Raw genomic sequence first — 12,313 nt, forward strand, 5'->3', positions numbered from 1 at the left:
CGCGCACGCGCTCAAGTCAGACACACCGCCACATGCTGCCGCACGAGCGTCGTGCGCATAACGCAAGCGTGAAAGCGTGAAAGCGTGAAAGCGTGACGGGCCAATTCAGCCTCAGTCGCATTTTGAAGAGAGGACACGCATTCCCCAATTGCTCCTTCTCTTCCCCCCTCTCGGTGACGTCATCTCCTTTCCGCGCCTGCTCACATTCCAACAACAACGCTCGACTTTGGGATGAGCAGCAGGGGGCGCTGCAGCATCAGGAGACGTGACGTAACATGACTGATCCGTGGAGAAGTTCTCTTCACGGCGACATTCAACATTTGAAAGGAATCTGTTTGTCATGCAAACTCTTTGTGACGATGGAGTCCAGATCTCATTTTGACGAACTGAAATGTGTGAGCTAAGACATCCGCAATTCCACAATAAACATTTCACATCTCGGTAAGATCTTTCTGACATCATTTGGCCAAACGTCACATGACAAATTCATTCATTCATGTACTTCACATCCACAATTCTCTGTCTCGTCTGTCCGTTCGCGCTTCTGCCAAATTGGAAGTCAGCTGTTGGATTTGCAGAGTTGCTAACATAATAAGTGGAACTTTTGAAATGCAAAATGAGGATCATCGGTGGCGTTGGGAAACGATTGTGAAATGATTGAAAGCACGTTTGAGCTTCCGTCGTGTGTTTTGTGCGCTCCAAATCAAGTCGGGCTCATCGTGAGCTGATCCGGATTATCTTGCTTGGTGAAACAGAACCCAGAATGTTAAGAAGCATTTCCATCTCTTGCCTTTGACCACTAGAGGGCGCCTGTCAGCCTGCGGGCCAACCAGTTTCCAGACAAACGCCGGCACAAAATGTTGCCAATTTGGGGGATTGTTTGGGACGACTTTTCCGTTGCCGCGCACGTTTATTTCCACACGAGTGTCCGATCACATCCGAAACACGCGCGGACGGGAAAATACGTGGCAAGCGCGAGCGGCCTGTTGGACGCCTTGAGATACGAGTCTTCCGGATTTGTCGCTTTGACTTGAGATGCGTGCGCCGCCGGCAGTTTGGCAAATGTTTTGCGTACTTCAAACAAACAATGCAGCTAGGCTAACGCTAACATGAAAGAAAGCCCTTCGCATGCTAACGTTAGCATCTAATCTTGATCTTCTTTGAAAAATGAGAAATAGGACACTATTGTCTTTTTACAAGAGGACGAAGACTTCTTCATTTGTGTGTGCATTACAAAGTAGCGCCTCCTGGTGGCCAAGGCACGCACACCAAAAGGAGCGGCACACTCAATTGGATTGCGGCACAAACTCTTCATGCACAAAGTTGGACCCGAGCGAGCAAAGTGGATTATTTGAGGCCGACACCAATTCCGATATCTGGCAGAATAAATTCCCGTAGCACATTCATTGGCTAATTGATTTAAAAAATAGCTCATGAATAAAATCCCTACTGTTCGGGCCCCTTAACTTGTACAACAATAAAGATATGAATTACAGGCAAAACATTTGATTGTTTGAAAAGACTTTGAAATCCTTTAATATTTGTTGAAGAGAGAAAAATGGACAAAATACGATTTTTTTGAGGGGGGAAATGTTTCAATCGATGTCGATTTTTCTTCTTCTTCTGTTTTTATAAAGAGCTCATCTCTATTTGGACAAATTGTGTGCTTGGCCGCCATCTTGTGGAGAACGATGAACTTTCCTGGGGGACTGGCTGATATTTTTGCTATTGCCGGCAATCGGCGGGCAAGCCTTGCGCAATGCGAGGTGTGGCATTTCCCTACGCAGCCGCCGCTTGTTGGGGGTACGGCATCCATGACGGGAGGAAATCTGCGCATTTTGACACGACGCGTGCAAGTGAGCGTCGGCGCGCTTCCAGGCTTCCCCATTTGCCGGCGGCTTAGAGCTGGGTGGGGCCTCGGCCGCGCGGCTCCTCGCTGATGGGCGGGGGCGCCGTCACCAAACTCCTCAGGTACACGCAGGGCTTCCTGCGCCTGCCCGAGGCGGCGCCGGCGACGCCTGGCAAAGGCGGCGGCCTCGGCATGAGCGGCCTCATCTCGTCCTCCTCGTCCTCCTCCGGCGTGACGCGCTCGGACTCAGGCGGCGGCGGCGGCAACGGCGCGGCGGGGACGGAGCTGCCCGTGGCGCTGCCCGGCGGCGTGTAAGAGACCGGCCGAGGGGCGGCCCGCCAAGACAGGGCGCCGACGCGAGGGTGGACGGGCTCGGTGGGGCCGGACGGCGGCGACGAGACGCTCTCCAGCGACGAGATGCTTTGATTCCACGCCTGCTGGAGGTCCACCGGGATCACCTTGGTGGCCTCCAGGGACACGCAGGGCGGCGGCCACAGCAGGCCGACGCCCTTCCACGGGAGATGAGTGTCCCCGCCGGCGGGCACCGCCGCCACTGAGGACACACACGCACACACATCGTGTGGCCTTTGCTGCTCCCGCTTAGGCCAGAAAGCACGCTACCGTGTGTGTGCGTGGGCGTGCGCGTGTGCGTGCGTGTGCGTGCGTGTGCGTGCGCGTACCTGAGTGCGGTCGTTGTTTGGGAGTTTCCGCTTTGACAGCGATGAAGGTGATGCCGACATCTTCCTCCTTCTCAGCGTCTGAACACTCGCCTTGATCCTCGTCTCCGTCTGAGCCCAGAGGAACCACCACAGGGTCTGACGTGCGCGCGCACACGCGCACACACACATCCAGATGAGACATGCTCGGAGCTGAATTGCAGAATTAGGAGCGACGTAACAAAAGGCAGCGTTGAAGTTGAAATCAAACACATTGCGCCCACTCAGGCGGCAACGAGTGCTATTTGAACCCTTTAACTTTGAATGACATCAATGAAGTCACTGATGACGGCTGCAGGTGGATCAAGTCCATAATGGCAGTTGCCTGGGGGTCATAAATCTACCCAGGTGGGTGTTGTGGGGTCATAAATCCCGCATCTGGCTATATAGGCCTAATGCTATAAATGCTAATGACGGCTGCGGGTGGATCGTAAGTCCATAATGACATCAATCTACTATCAATCGTATGTCGTCGATTTATAGCCGTCATGATGTAAATCAAACCATCAATCAGTGATTTTGATGAAAGATTTTACACTGGCCGGTTGACTTGAGGTCAAATTGGGTTGAACCCCTGACCCCTGAGTTTGTGGAGGTCGATGCGCCGGGCGTTACCTTTGCCCGGCCAGCTGACGTTTCTTCTGGGTTTGTCGCCGGCGTCGTCTTTGGCGTCGGAAGCTCGGCGCTGTGGGATCAGCCGACGTCATTGATTGATCAAGTGAGGACGACGGGACTTCCCGCGAGGACGGCGAGCCCCGAGCCGAGACCTCGGCCTGACCTTCTTGACGCTTCGCTCCTTCTTGTGCCGCTTGTGTCGCCCGGACTTGAAGGTCTCCATGCGGCTTCTCATGTTCCTCTGGAAAACCTCGCGGTCTTGACGCTCCTTCTCGCCCGCCGGCATGAAGTGACGACTGTAGTGCGACTGGTACTACGCAGACACACAAAGGCGTACAGTGGCGTGTGCGTGCGCGTGTGTGCGTGCGCGTGTGTGCGTACGCAAGCGCCTCACCCGTCTCCTGGGTTTGTAGAGGTTTTCTGCGAGGACATGATGAGTCTCCATAGCCTCCTCCACTTTCCCGCCAGGAACGTTATCCATGACCTGAAGGTCCAAACACACGCCGCTGCCGTTCTCACGCCTCAACAAAAACAACAAAGAAAAAAAAAAGACTTTGATTGATGATGTCAGTTTTCCTGAACAAGAATGTTAGAACAAATGTACAAGTTATCCCATATTTACTCATATAAGTATTGGCAAACACGAGAACGCTGCAGAACAGGAACTGTGTCGTTATCACAAGATCAGGACTGAAACATTTTGTTGTTTGTTGTTGAAAATAAAAAGCGAGGGCTCGCTAGCGCGTGCGGGTCGGAGGTTGTGACTGAGCACGTCTCTGTCAGTTCTCCTCGCCAGCAAAGACAATCCAAGTCTCTTGTCTTTCTTCCGTGTCCGTTGTTTCATAAATATTCGAGGTTGACTGAAGCCGACGAAGAACACACGCGGAGGTCACGCGGAGGTCATGCGGAGGTCACGCGACTCACAAGTAGTTGGTGACGTTGGAGGCGTCCGGGAAGGAAGCGCCGCTGGTCATGGAGGGCAGCGAGAGTCTGGCCGAGGTCAGGAGGTTCCCGCCCTGCGCACACACGCACAGGTGGAGGTCAGGCGGAGGTCACCCGGAGGTCACCCGGAGGTCACCCGGCCCGGCCTCCCGCCTACCTGGTCGATGAGGCTGATGGCGTCCCGGATGTTGATCTTCTGGTACGCCTCCCACAGCTCGCTCTTGCGGTACGCCGACTTCCTCAGCAGAAGCTTGCTCAGGTAATTCTTGTCAAACTGCTCCCACCTGCCGGCAAGATGACATCATGACGGCAAGATGACATCACGACGGCAAGATGACATCACGACGGCAAGATGACATCACGACAGCAAGATGACATCATGACGGCAAGATGACATCATGACGGCAAGATGACATCACGACGGCAAGATGACATCACGGCTCCGGCGCCGCCGTGTCACTCACTTGTCCCTCCAGTGGTGGTAGCCTTGAAGGCCTGCGATGTCCTCCACCGCCGTCAGGATGTGGTCGAACGCCTGAGCACGTCACGCACAACAGACCAGCACTGCTTTTTATTATTATTATGATGATGAAGTACGCAACTGCCGACGCGGAGTAGAAAATATGGGATGAGCGAGTACAGCACGAAGCGCATCGACCATCTAAATGATCTGTATCCGTATTTGGGAGTGGGCGTGGCATCAACCGGAAATGGTCGCGGTTTAACCAGGGGTGGGCGTGGCTTAACAAAATGGGTGGGGCTTACATCAATACATGACTCTATTTCTTTGTATGAAATTGAAAAAATAACAACAATTTAGTTTGAAATTGATCCAAAGTTTCTATAATTTTTGTTTATTTGAAAATAAAGCCTAATAAAGATTTTTGATCACAAAATAACCATTTTTCAAACAAGTTTTTATAAACTCAGAAATTGTATGTTTATGAATAAATATTTACAGTTTTTAAAGTAACTCATACATTTTGGACTGGCTAATATGTTTAAACATATTTAAATACCTTGAAAGATACTTGTAGGCTAAATGCTAAAAACGTAGCGTTTTTCCCATAAAGCCACGGGGTCATGACCTGCACATTTGCATACCCCGTGGAATTATGGGGGAAAATCACTAAGAAAAAATGTTGACTTAATTTTCCAACATGTTGGTTTCATGTAAGCTAACTTGCTAACAACAACAAAAAAGCCTTTTTTCTGGGACTTGTTCAAGTCCATAAGCACAAATGCTACGTTTTTAGCATTTAGCCTCCAAGTCCGTTGGCGCGCACTTGCAAATACACAAATATGTTTGTACGTATTTCTTTCAAGGCATTTGCCAGTAAATGTCGTCCTCCACGACGGCAGTTTGTGTCACACACGCACGCACGCACGCACGCACGCACGCACGCACGCACGCACGCACGCACGCACGCTGACCCTCTCGTGTATCTCCTCGTTGATGGTGGGCTTCCTGCTGGTGGAGCGAGGAACTTTCAGCCACTTGACCAGCGGCTTGATGGTCAAACCCTACGACACACGCACACACACCGACTTAGAAGGGAGGGAAAAACACAACATTGTGGTCTCCGTGATGTTGAAATAAGCCCAAATGTTCCCAGCGACCGTCGGCCGTCACGCGGGACGCCGTCTGTTGGCTACGCGTGACGTGTTGCGTCATGTCGACATTGCGGGAGAAATGCCTCCACGCGGTTGCGCTAGCTTTAGCCCACTTCCTGTTCGCTCGGCGGTACCTGGAACATGACGGTGAAGAAGACCACCACGATGGTGGTGGCCACAAAGTAGTCTTTGGCCTTGACGCGCTGCCCGTCCAGCAGGACCACCAGAGCGAAGGCCACCGCCCCCCGCAGGCCGCCGTAGGACATCACCACCTGGTCCATCTTCTCCAGCGGCACCAGACGGAAGCGGTTCAGGACCCACGTCTGACCCACCACACCTGCGGACGCGGCAGGAAGTCAGCCTGTGGAGACGGGAGGTCCGCGGGACGGCGGGAGAGGAGCACCGACCCACGGCTCTGAAGACGAAGATGAAGATGAGGGTGCAGGCCACCAGGCCCGTGTCCCAGGCCCACTTGGACTTGTCCACGGCAGAGATGCCGAGGAAGATGAAGATGAGGGTCTCGGCGATGCTGGCCAGGGTCTTCATGGTGTACTTGACGGTGGTCCGAGACTTCTGCGAGATGTTGGCCTCCACGTACTTGTTGGCGCCGATGCCGCAGAAGGTCATTCTGGAGCGCACGGACGCCGCGACATTTGTTATTCGCTGCAGTCGCTGGCGGTCTTTAGCGCTCACTAGTACAAAAAACAGCAGTTGTTCGTCGGGCAAAAATCATCGAGAGGGGAATCGTTTTCTAAAATTGCAGCCGTAGTTGTTAGCATTCGTCAAGCCAAGGTCGCGCTGCTAAGAGTTTTGGACTTACGACAAGATGGCTGACAGCGAGAAGAGTTCGGCGGTGAGGTACGCCAGGTAGACCATCAGGAAGACGAAGAGCGGCTCGATGATGCGAACCTTTTTGGTGAAGCGCGTGATGAAGCTCAGGAGGACGGCGAAGACCAGACCCACCAAAGTCCCGCCCACGCTGACCACCAGGAAGGACGCTAGCAAAAAAAACAACAGCAACAAAAAAAACGGGCCAATTAGTTGAAGTGCTTGGACGTTCCTCGTTCCTCGTTTTCTTCTTCTCACCGATTCCTTTGAAGTAATCGGCCGTCTGCACGTTCTCCACGCCAACTTCCACAAAGGAAATATAAACTTTGTACAACACCTGACACACACAAAGTAACATGAATGCACAAAGTAAGACAAACAAAAAAAGAACAAAGACAAGTACACAACTAATAAACACAAATGAAGGCAAACACAAAACAAATCCACAAAACAAATCCACAAAACAAATCCACAAAACAAATCCACATCCCGTGGAAAAGAGTTGCCAATAAAGAATTACCCACAATTCAACACGTATTTGCTAGCAGGAAATGGCTAATGCTAATGCTGTTTTCCTATTTGATGTGTCCGGAGGTGGGCACTTCCATCCGTCCATCGCCACTTCCCGTCAATGACGATGCCCACCTTTTGGCGATGCCGAGCCTCACAAACACGCAAACGCGGAATGACAAAGAGCCAATGTGGTCACCGCCATCCACTGAAGTAATCATGCTTCTCTCGCTGCTCCGCGGGTGTCTTTTTTCAAGGCTTGCCGTCATTGTACGCTAAGCGAAAGGTGGGCGTCGTCATTGACGGGAATGGACTTACGTGCCCACCGCCGGACAAAGACAGCCGTCGTGAGTGACAGGACGGGCGTGGTCTCGGTTCTTGACATAAGCCGCTGTGGATCGGGTCACTCTGGTCCACTTGTTGGTGGGATTAGCTCATATTCGGAGTTCTGATGAGGATTAGCGACGGGAGGCTAATCTGCTCAAAAGTTTAATCGTTAAACGGCCGGCCGCCGATAAAAGTGCTCGATGGTGCGAAAATGTCCCAGGATTGGCGGACGGAGACGGAAGGAGGTCCGCTTCATCAACAGCCGGACCGCAATCCATAGAGGAAGCTTGTACGAGCGTCAAGCATGGGACACAAAAGCCACATGTTGACTTCTCGGAGTCCAACCCGGCTTGTGACGTCTCTCAGGCGGCGTCTCCGTGTCCACTGGGGACTCCCGAGAAATGGAACAGCCTTGATTGAAATGACCGCGAGGCGTCGCGCGACAAGCGGAGACTCGCGTGGCCATCGTCAGGTTCTCCGAGATCTGGTTTCCTCTTCAAATTCAACTCAGGTCGGATTCTGTCTCGAACCTCACACGAAAATCCAATCCAACTTCCAACTTCGTCTGGCCAAGTGCATGAGCGCGTTGATAAGGTTGGACAAGATTGGACTTTTCCTAAGACTAAATGATTTGCATCTTCCTTGAAGCTTGAAACTGGAGACTTCCTCGAAACCTCGTCAAGTGTTTGCCGGGACGCTTGGCAGATTTCCGCGTGACGCAAACGACTCCCAAATAAGAAAATGATGCATTTGCCATTTGCCAGCAGGGAGACGGTCGAGTCCTGCGGGAGGTAGACGACTTCTTCCAAGAACTCGTAAATACGCGGGCTCCATCAGAATGTCACGGTCCGGGTCGCCGGCTCCACGTACATTCCTGGCCCTCTTCCATGGCCACCGGGATTTAAGGCCGCTGGCGGAAAGGTCGCGCTTGCTACGGAATCCTCCGCATGCTGACTCGCTCGCTTCGCCTTCCTGCGGACCTTGTGCCGCCGCTTGGAACATCGAAGTGTCTGCACCAGGAAGTCCCGGTGGTGACAAATGCTTGCGTGCGCCACAAGACGATGTCGGCCGACAAACTTGTGGCAAAGCCATTCGGCACAGAAAAAACGTTCCCGAACGTTTGCAGGTTGACCTCAAACCGCCATTCTGGATCAATTGCAAAGTCTGATGATGGGAAGCAAGACCTTTGACCTTTGGCACGGGAAAGCCAGCCAGGAAAAAAGATGAATAAAAAGCGCTCATTACATGACAGTCAAACAAGAAGTGGGCGGGGCAGGTCTGCCGTGCCTGCGACCCGCCGGCAGCGCAACAAGGGACTGAGGTCAAACCGTCACAAACGCCGGCGCGTGTGTGTGTGCGTGCGTGTCATCACCACGGTGACGGCGTCGTTGAGCAGCGACTCTCCGAAGACGATGATGAAGAGCATGTCGTTGACGTGCACTTCCTCAAAGACGGCCAACACGGCCACCGGGTCCACGGCCGAGATCAACGCTCCGAACAGCAGGAAGTCCATCAGGCCCGCCTGCACGCGCTCGTCTGACAACGTACACGCACACACGTACATTAGCGGCAGGTGGCGGCGGCAACGGCGGCGGCAACGGCGGCGGCGGCAACGGCGGCGGCGGCAACGGCGGCGGTGGCTGACCGATGAGCCCCATCAGGTTGGCGGCGTGAAGTGCGAATCCGGTGCAGAAAGCGTTCCACAGCGTTCCGGCCACCGCGTACGTGAGGATGGCGCCCAGGTTGTCGAAGAAGAGGCGCGCCGGCATGAAGTAGCCGGCGTCGCCCACGATGGTGGGCAGCAGGAAGAGGAAGAAGAGGGCGGGCTCCAGCTGGTACAGCTGCTTCTCATTGGCCAGCAGAACCAGGCCGCCCAGCGCCAGGCCCAACAGGATCAGCAGGCAGCTCTCGGGAACCACCGCGGTGAAACGCTGCGGCAGGTGGAACACTGACACGCCACATCGGTGTCATCGTCATCATCGTCATTATTATCATCATCATCATCATCATCATCATCATCATCGTTGTCATCGTCATCATCATCATCATCATCATCATCATCATCATCATCATCGTCGTCGTCATCGTCATCATCATCATCATCATCGTCACGGTCGTCGTCATCATCATCGTCGTCATCGTCATCATCGTCATCATCGTCATCATCATCGTCATTATTATCATCATCATCATCATCATCATCATCATCATCGTTGTCATCATCATCATCATCATCATCATCATCGTCGTCGTCATCGTCATCATCATCATCATCATCATCATCATCGTCACGGTCATCGTCATCATCATCATCATCATCATCATCGTTGTCATCGCCATCATCATCATCATCATCGTCATCATCATCATCATCATCATCGTTGTCATCGTCATTATCATCATCATCATCATCATCATCGTCGTCGTCATCGTCATCATCATCATCATCATCATCGTCACGGTCATCGTCATCCTCATCATCATCATCGTCATCATCATCATCGTTGTCATCGTCATCATCATCATCATCATCATCATCATCATCGTCACGGTCATCGTCATCATCATCATCATCATCGTTGTCATCGTCATCATCATCATCATCATCATCGTCACGGTCATCGTCATCATCATCATCATCATCGTTGTCATCGTCATCATCATCATCATCATCATCATCGTTGTCATCGTCATCATCATCATCATCATCATCATCATCATCATCATCATCGTCACGGTCATCGTCATCATCATCATCATCATCATCATCGTTGTCATCGTCATCATCATCATCATCATCATCGTCATTGTCATCATCATCATCATCGTCGTCATCATCATTGTCATCATCATCATCATCGTCGTCGTCGTCATCGTCGTCGTCGTCGTCGTCATCATTATTTGAATTTGAGAATATTTGCTAAATAATGTAAAAGACGCACCACAGCAAATTTCATTTGGAAAATCAAATTCCTTTTACTCGTGTTTTTTCATCTTTCCCACAAGTTGTTATCTTTGAAAAGGTCAAAATTGTTCGGAAGAAGAAAAAAGAAATCTTCATAAAAGGTCTTCACGGATGTTTCAAAGGAAGTCCGACTGTCAAGTTTGCTGGATATTCTTTATTTGCTTGAACATAACATAACTATGAGATTCATTTTTCAAAGATCATTTCCAGTCGAATACATTTCGTAGATACGCCGCCATTGTTATTTACGTGCGTCGTGACGTCGAATGGCGGCTGGCGAGCAATGTGAAAGGTCATCCTTGTAGCGTTCCAAAAGAAACATTTAACTTTATCATAAGCCTCAAATCAGCCGCAGATTTTTGCTACTTGGATTTTTTGCTACTGACAAAGCGATGTTTTTTTTTTTTTTTTGCATTTTTGGTGGCCACCTGTTTTTCCTCGCATCCTGCCCTTTTATGCAAACATGTGAGTCACGTGACGTGACAAACACACCTACTCCCCCAAAAGCGAGGTGTCGATGCAGCTCATGAATATGCAAATAAGTTGAGCCACATATTTGGAATATGTCAACTTCTGATTTGTAATGCATGAAAAGAAAAAGAAAAAGCAGTCATGTTGATGTGAAGCGGTTGCGGTGGCCACTTTGAACCCGCATCAGACAAGTTCCCAAGTTCTAGTTTTGGGATGCGGCGTCACGTGACAAGGCAGGAGGTGACTTGACCGAATCAGGAGAGGTGTACCTAATCAAGTGGCCAGCACGCAACAAGCCCAAAACCGGAAACATGACTCATCACGCTTCACCCCAACAAGTTTGTTTGATTAGGACCATGTTGACGTCATGCTGCGTGACGTCAGCAAGTACTCACGGATCTTGGCCACGCTGGCCACCAGGAGCCACACGGCGATGACGTAAGGGGTCTGCACGTACGTCCACTCCCACTGGACCACCCGGTACCCGCCGCCGGCGTTGTGGTCGTGCTTCCCATCCTCCTCGGGGGTTCCGGTGTCGGCCCCGGTGCCGGGAGCCGCCAGCGCCAGCAGCAGCAGCAGCAGCAGCAGCGCGATGAGGCGCACGTGCAAGGGCGCGAGCGCGAGCATGTTCCCGCCACGTCGTCCGGGCGTCTCGGCGCCGCCGCCGCCGCCGCCGCTTATAAACGCCAGCCACCGGTGAGCAGAGGTGGGGGCGGGGCCGACCAGTCACGTGAGCCGGCCGCGTCCTCCCCACCCCGTGACGTCACAGCCGTCAGGCGTGCAAATCCGTCCGCGCTCCTTCCCGACCGCCGCTCGGCAAAGTTCGCGCTCATTTCGACGCCAGCCTTCGAACACGCGCACTAAACGCGTCTTCGCGTTACAATAAACGCAAGCCGACAACACACACACACGGAATAGAAATATGCTAACCTGTTAGCATACGCGCGCGCGCATTCACAGACAAAAAACAACACAATGACGTACCTTCAAACATTCCCAAGTAGCAAAAGAGGCGCGCAGACAAAAGGCGGAGTCTAAAAACATTCCCAAAAAGAATGAAGGTACGAGTCAACTTCCCGTTTGCGTCCATCAAACAGAAAGAATTGAAAATAGGGAAAAGGATGGAAAATAAATGCGACAAAAGTGCATCGACAGACAAGTGGCAAGTGAGCGGCGGCGGACATCTTGGACCTGAAGTCCAAATCTTCTTCAAGTTGGATTTTCAACTCCTTCAAGAAAATGTCAACTGTTTGGAGTCGAGTCCAGTCTGACGTGCTTTTCCAAGGTTTTCTTTTCCCAACCTTTGGAAAAATGTTGACGCAAATTGGATTTCATTTCTGTCGCGACTCGCATTCGAAACGAAGCAATTGCGTGAGATGAGTTGGAAAAGATTTTCTTTTTGAAGCTATCAAATCATTATTGAGGACGAGCGCGGAAAGATTTCATTTGGTCCATTTGGAACATTGAATGTTGGTG

At 51.7% G+C, this 12,313-nt stretch overlaps 1 protein-coding gene across 3 annotated transcripts; it reads right to left on the reverse strand.

The window, feature by feature from the left end:
- Nucleotides 1-1,568: 1,568 nt before the first annotated feature.
- Nucleotides 1,569-12,290, reverse strand: slc9a5 (solute carrier family 9 member A5). 3 transcript variants are annotated; one of them, XM_077562714.1, is made up of 16 exons: nt 11,233-12,290; nt 9,047-9,349; nt 8,774-8,937; nt 6,823-6,901; nt 6,557-6,734; nt 6,144-6,364; nt 5,871-6,073; nt 5,557-5,646; nt 4,587-4,657; nt 4,280-4,406; nt 4,105-4,196; nt 3,575-3,701; nt 3,344-3,493; nt 3,181-3,250; nt 2,530-2,664; nt 1,569-2,402 (listed from the first exon to the last, which is right to left on the reverse strand). In XM_077562714.1, exons 1-16 carry the CDS (start codon nt 11,462-11,464, stop codon nt 1,900-1,902), a joined length of 2,745 nt encoding a protein of 914 aa, XP_077418840.1. In that variant the 5' UTR covers nt 11,465-12,290; the 3' UTR covers nt 1,569-1,899. The 3 variants fall into 3 exon arrangements, with proteins under 3 accessions (XP_077418840.1, XP_077418838.1, XP_077418841.1); XM_077562712.1 differs by having other exon boundaries at nt 2,530-2,718; XM_077562715.1 differs by lacking the exons at nt 1,569-2,402; nt 2,530-2,664 and having other exon boundaries at nt 3,177-3,250; nt 3,344-3,476.
- Nucleotides 12,291-12,313: the final 23 nt, after the last annotated feature.

Source organism: Vanacampus margaritifer, chromosome 4 (genome assembly GCF_051991255.1).
Source record: "Vanacampus margaritifer isolate UIUO_Vmar chromosome 4, RoL_Vmar_1.0, whole genome shotgun sequence".
NCBI lineage: Eukaryota > Metazoa > Chordata > Actinopteri > Syngnathiformes > Syngnathidae > Vanacampus > Vanacampus margaritifer.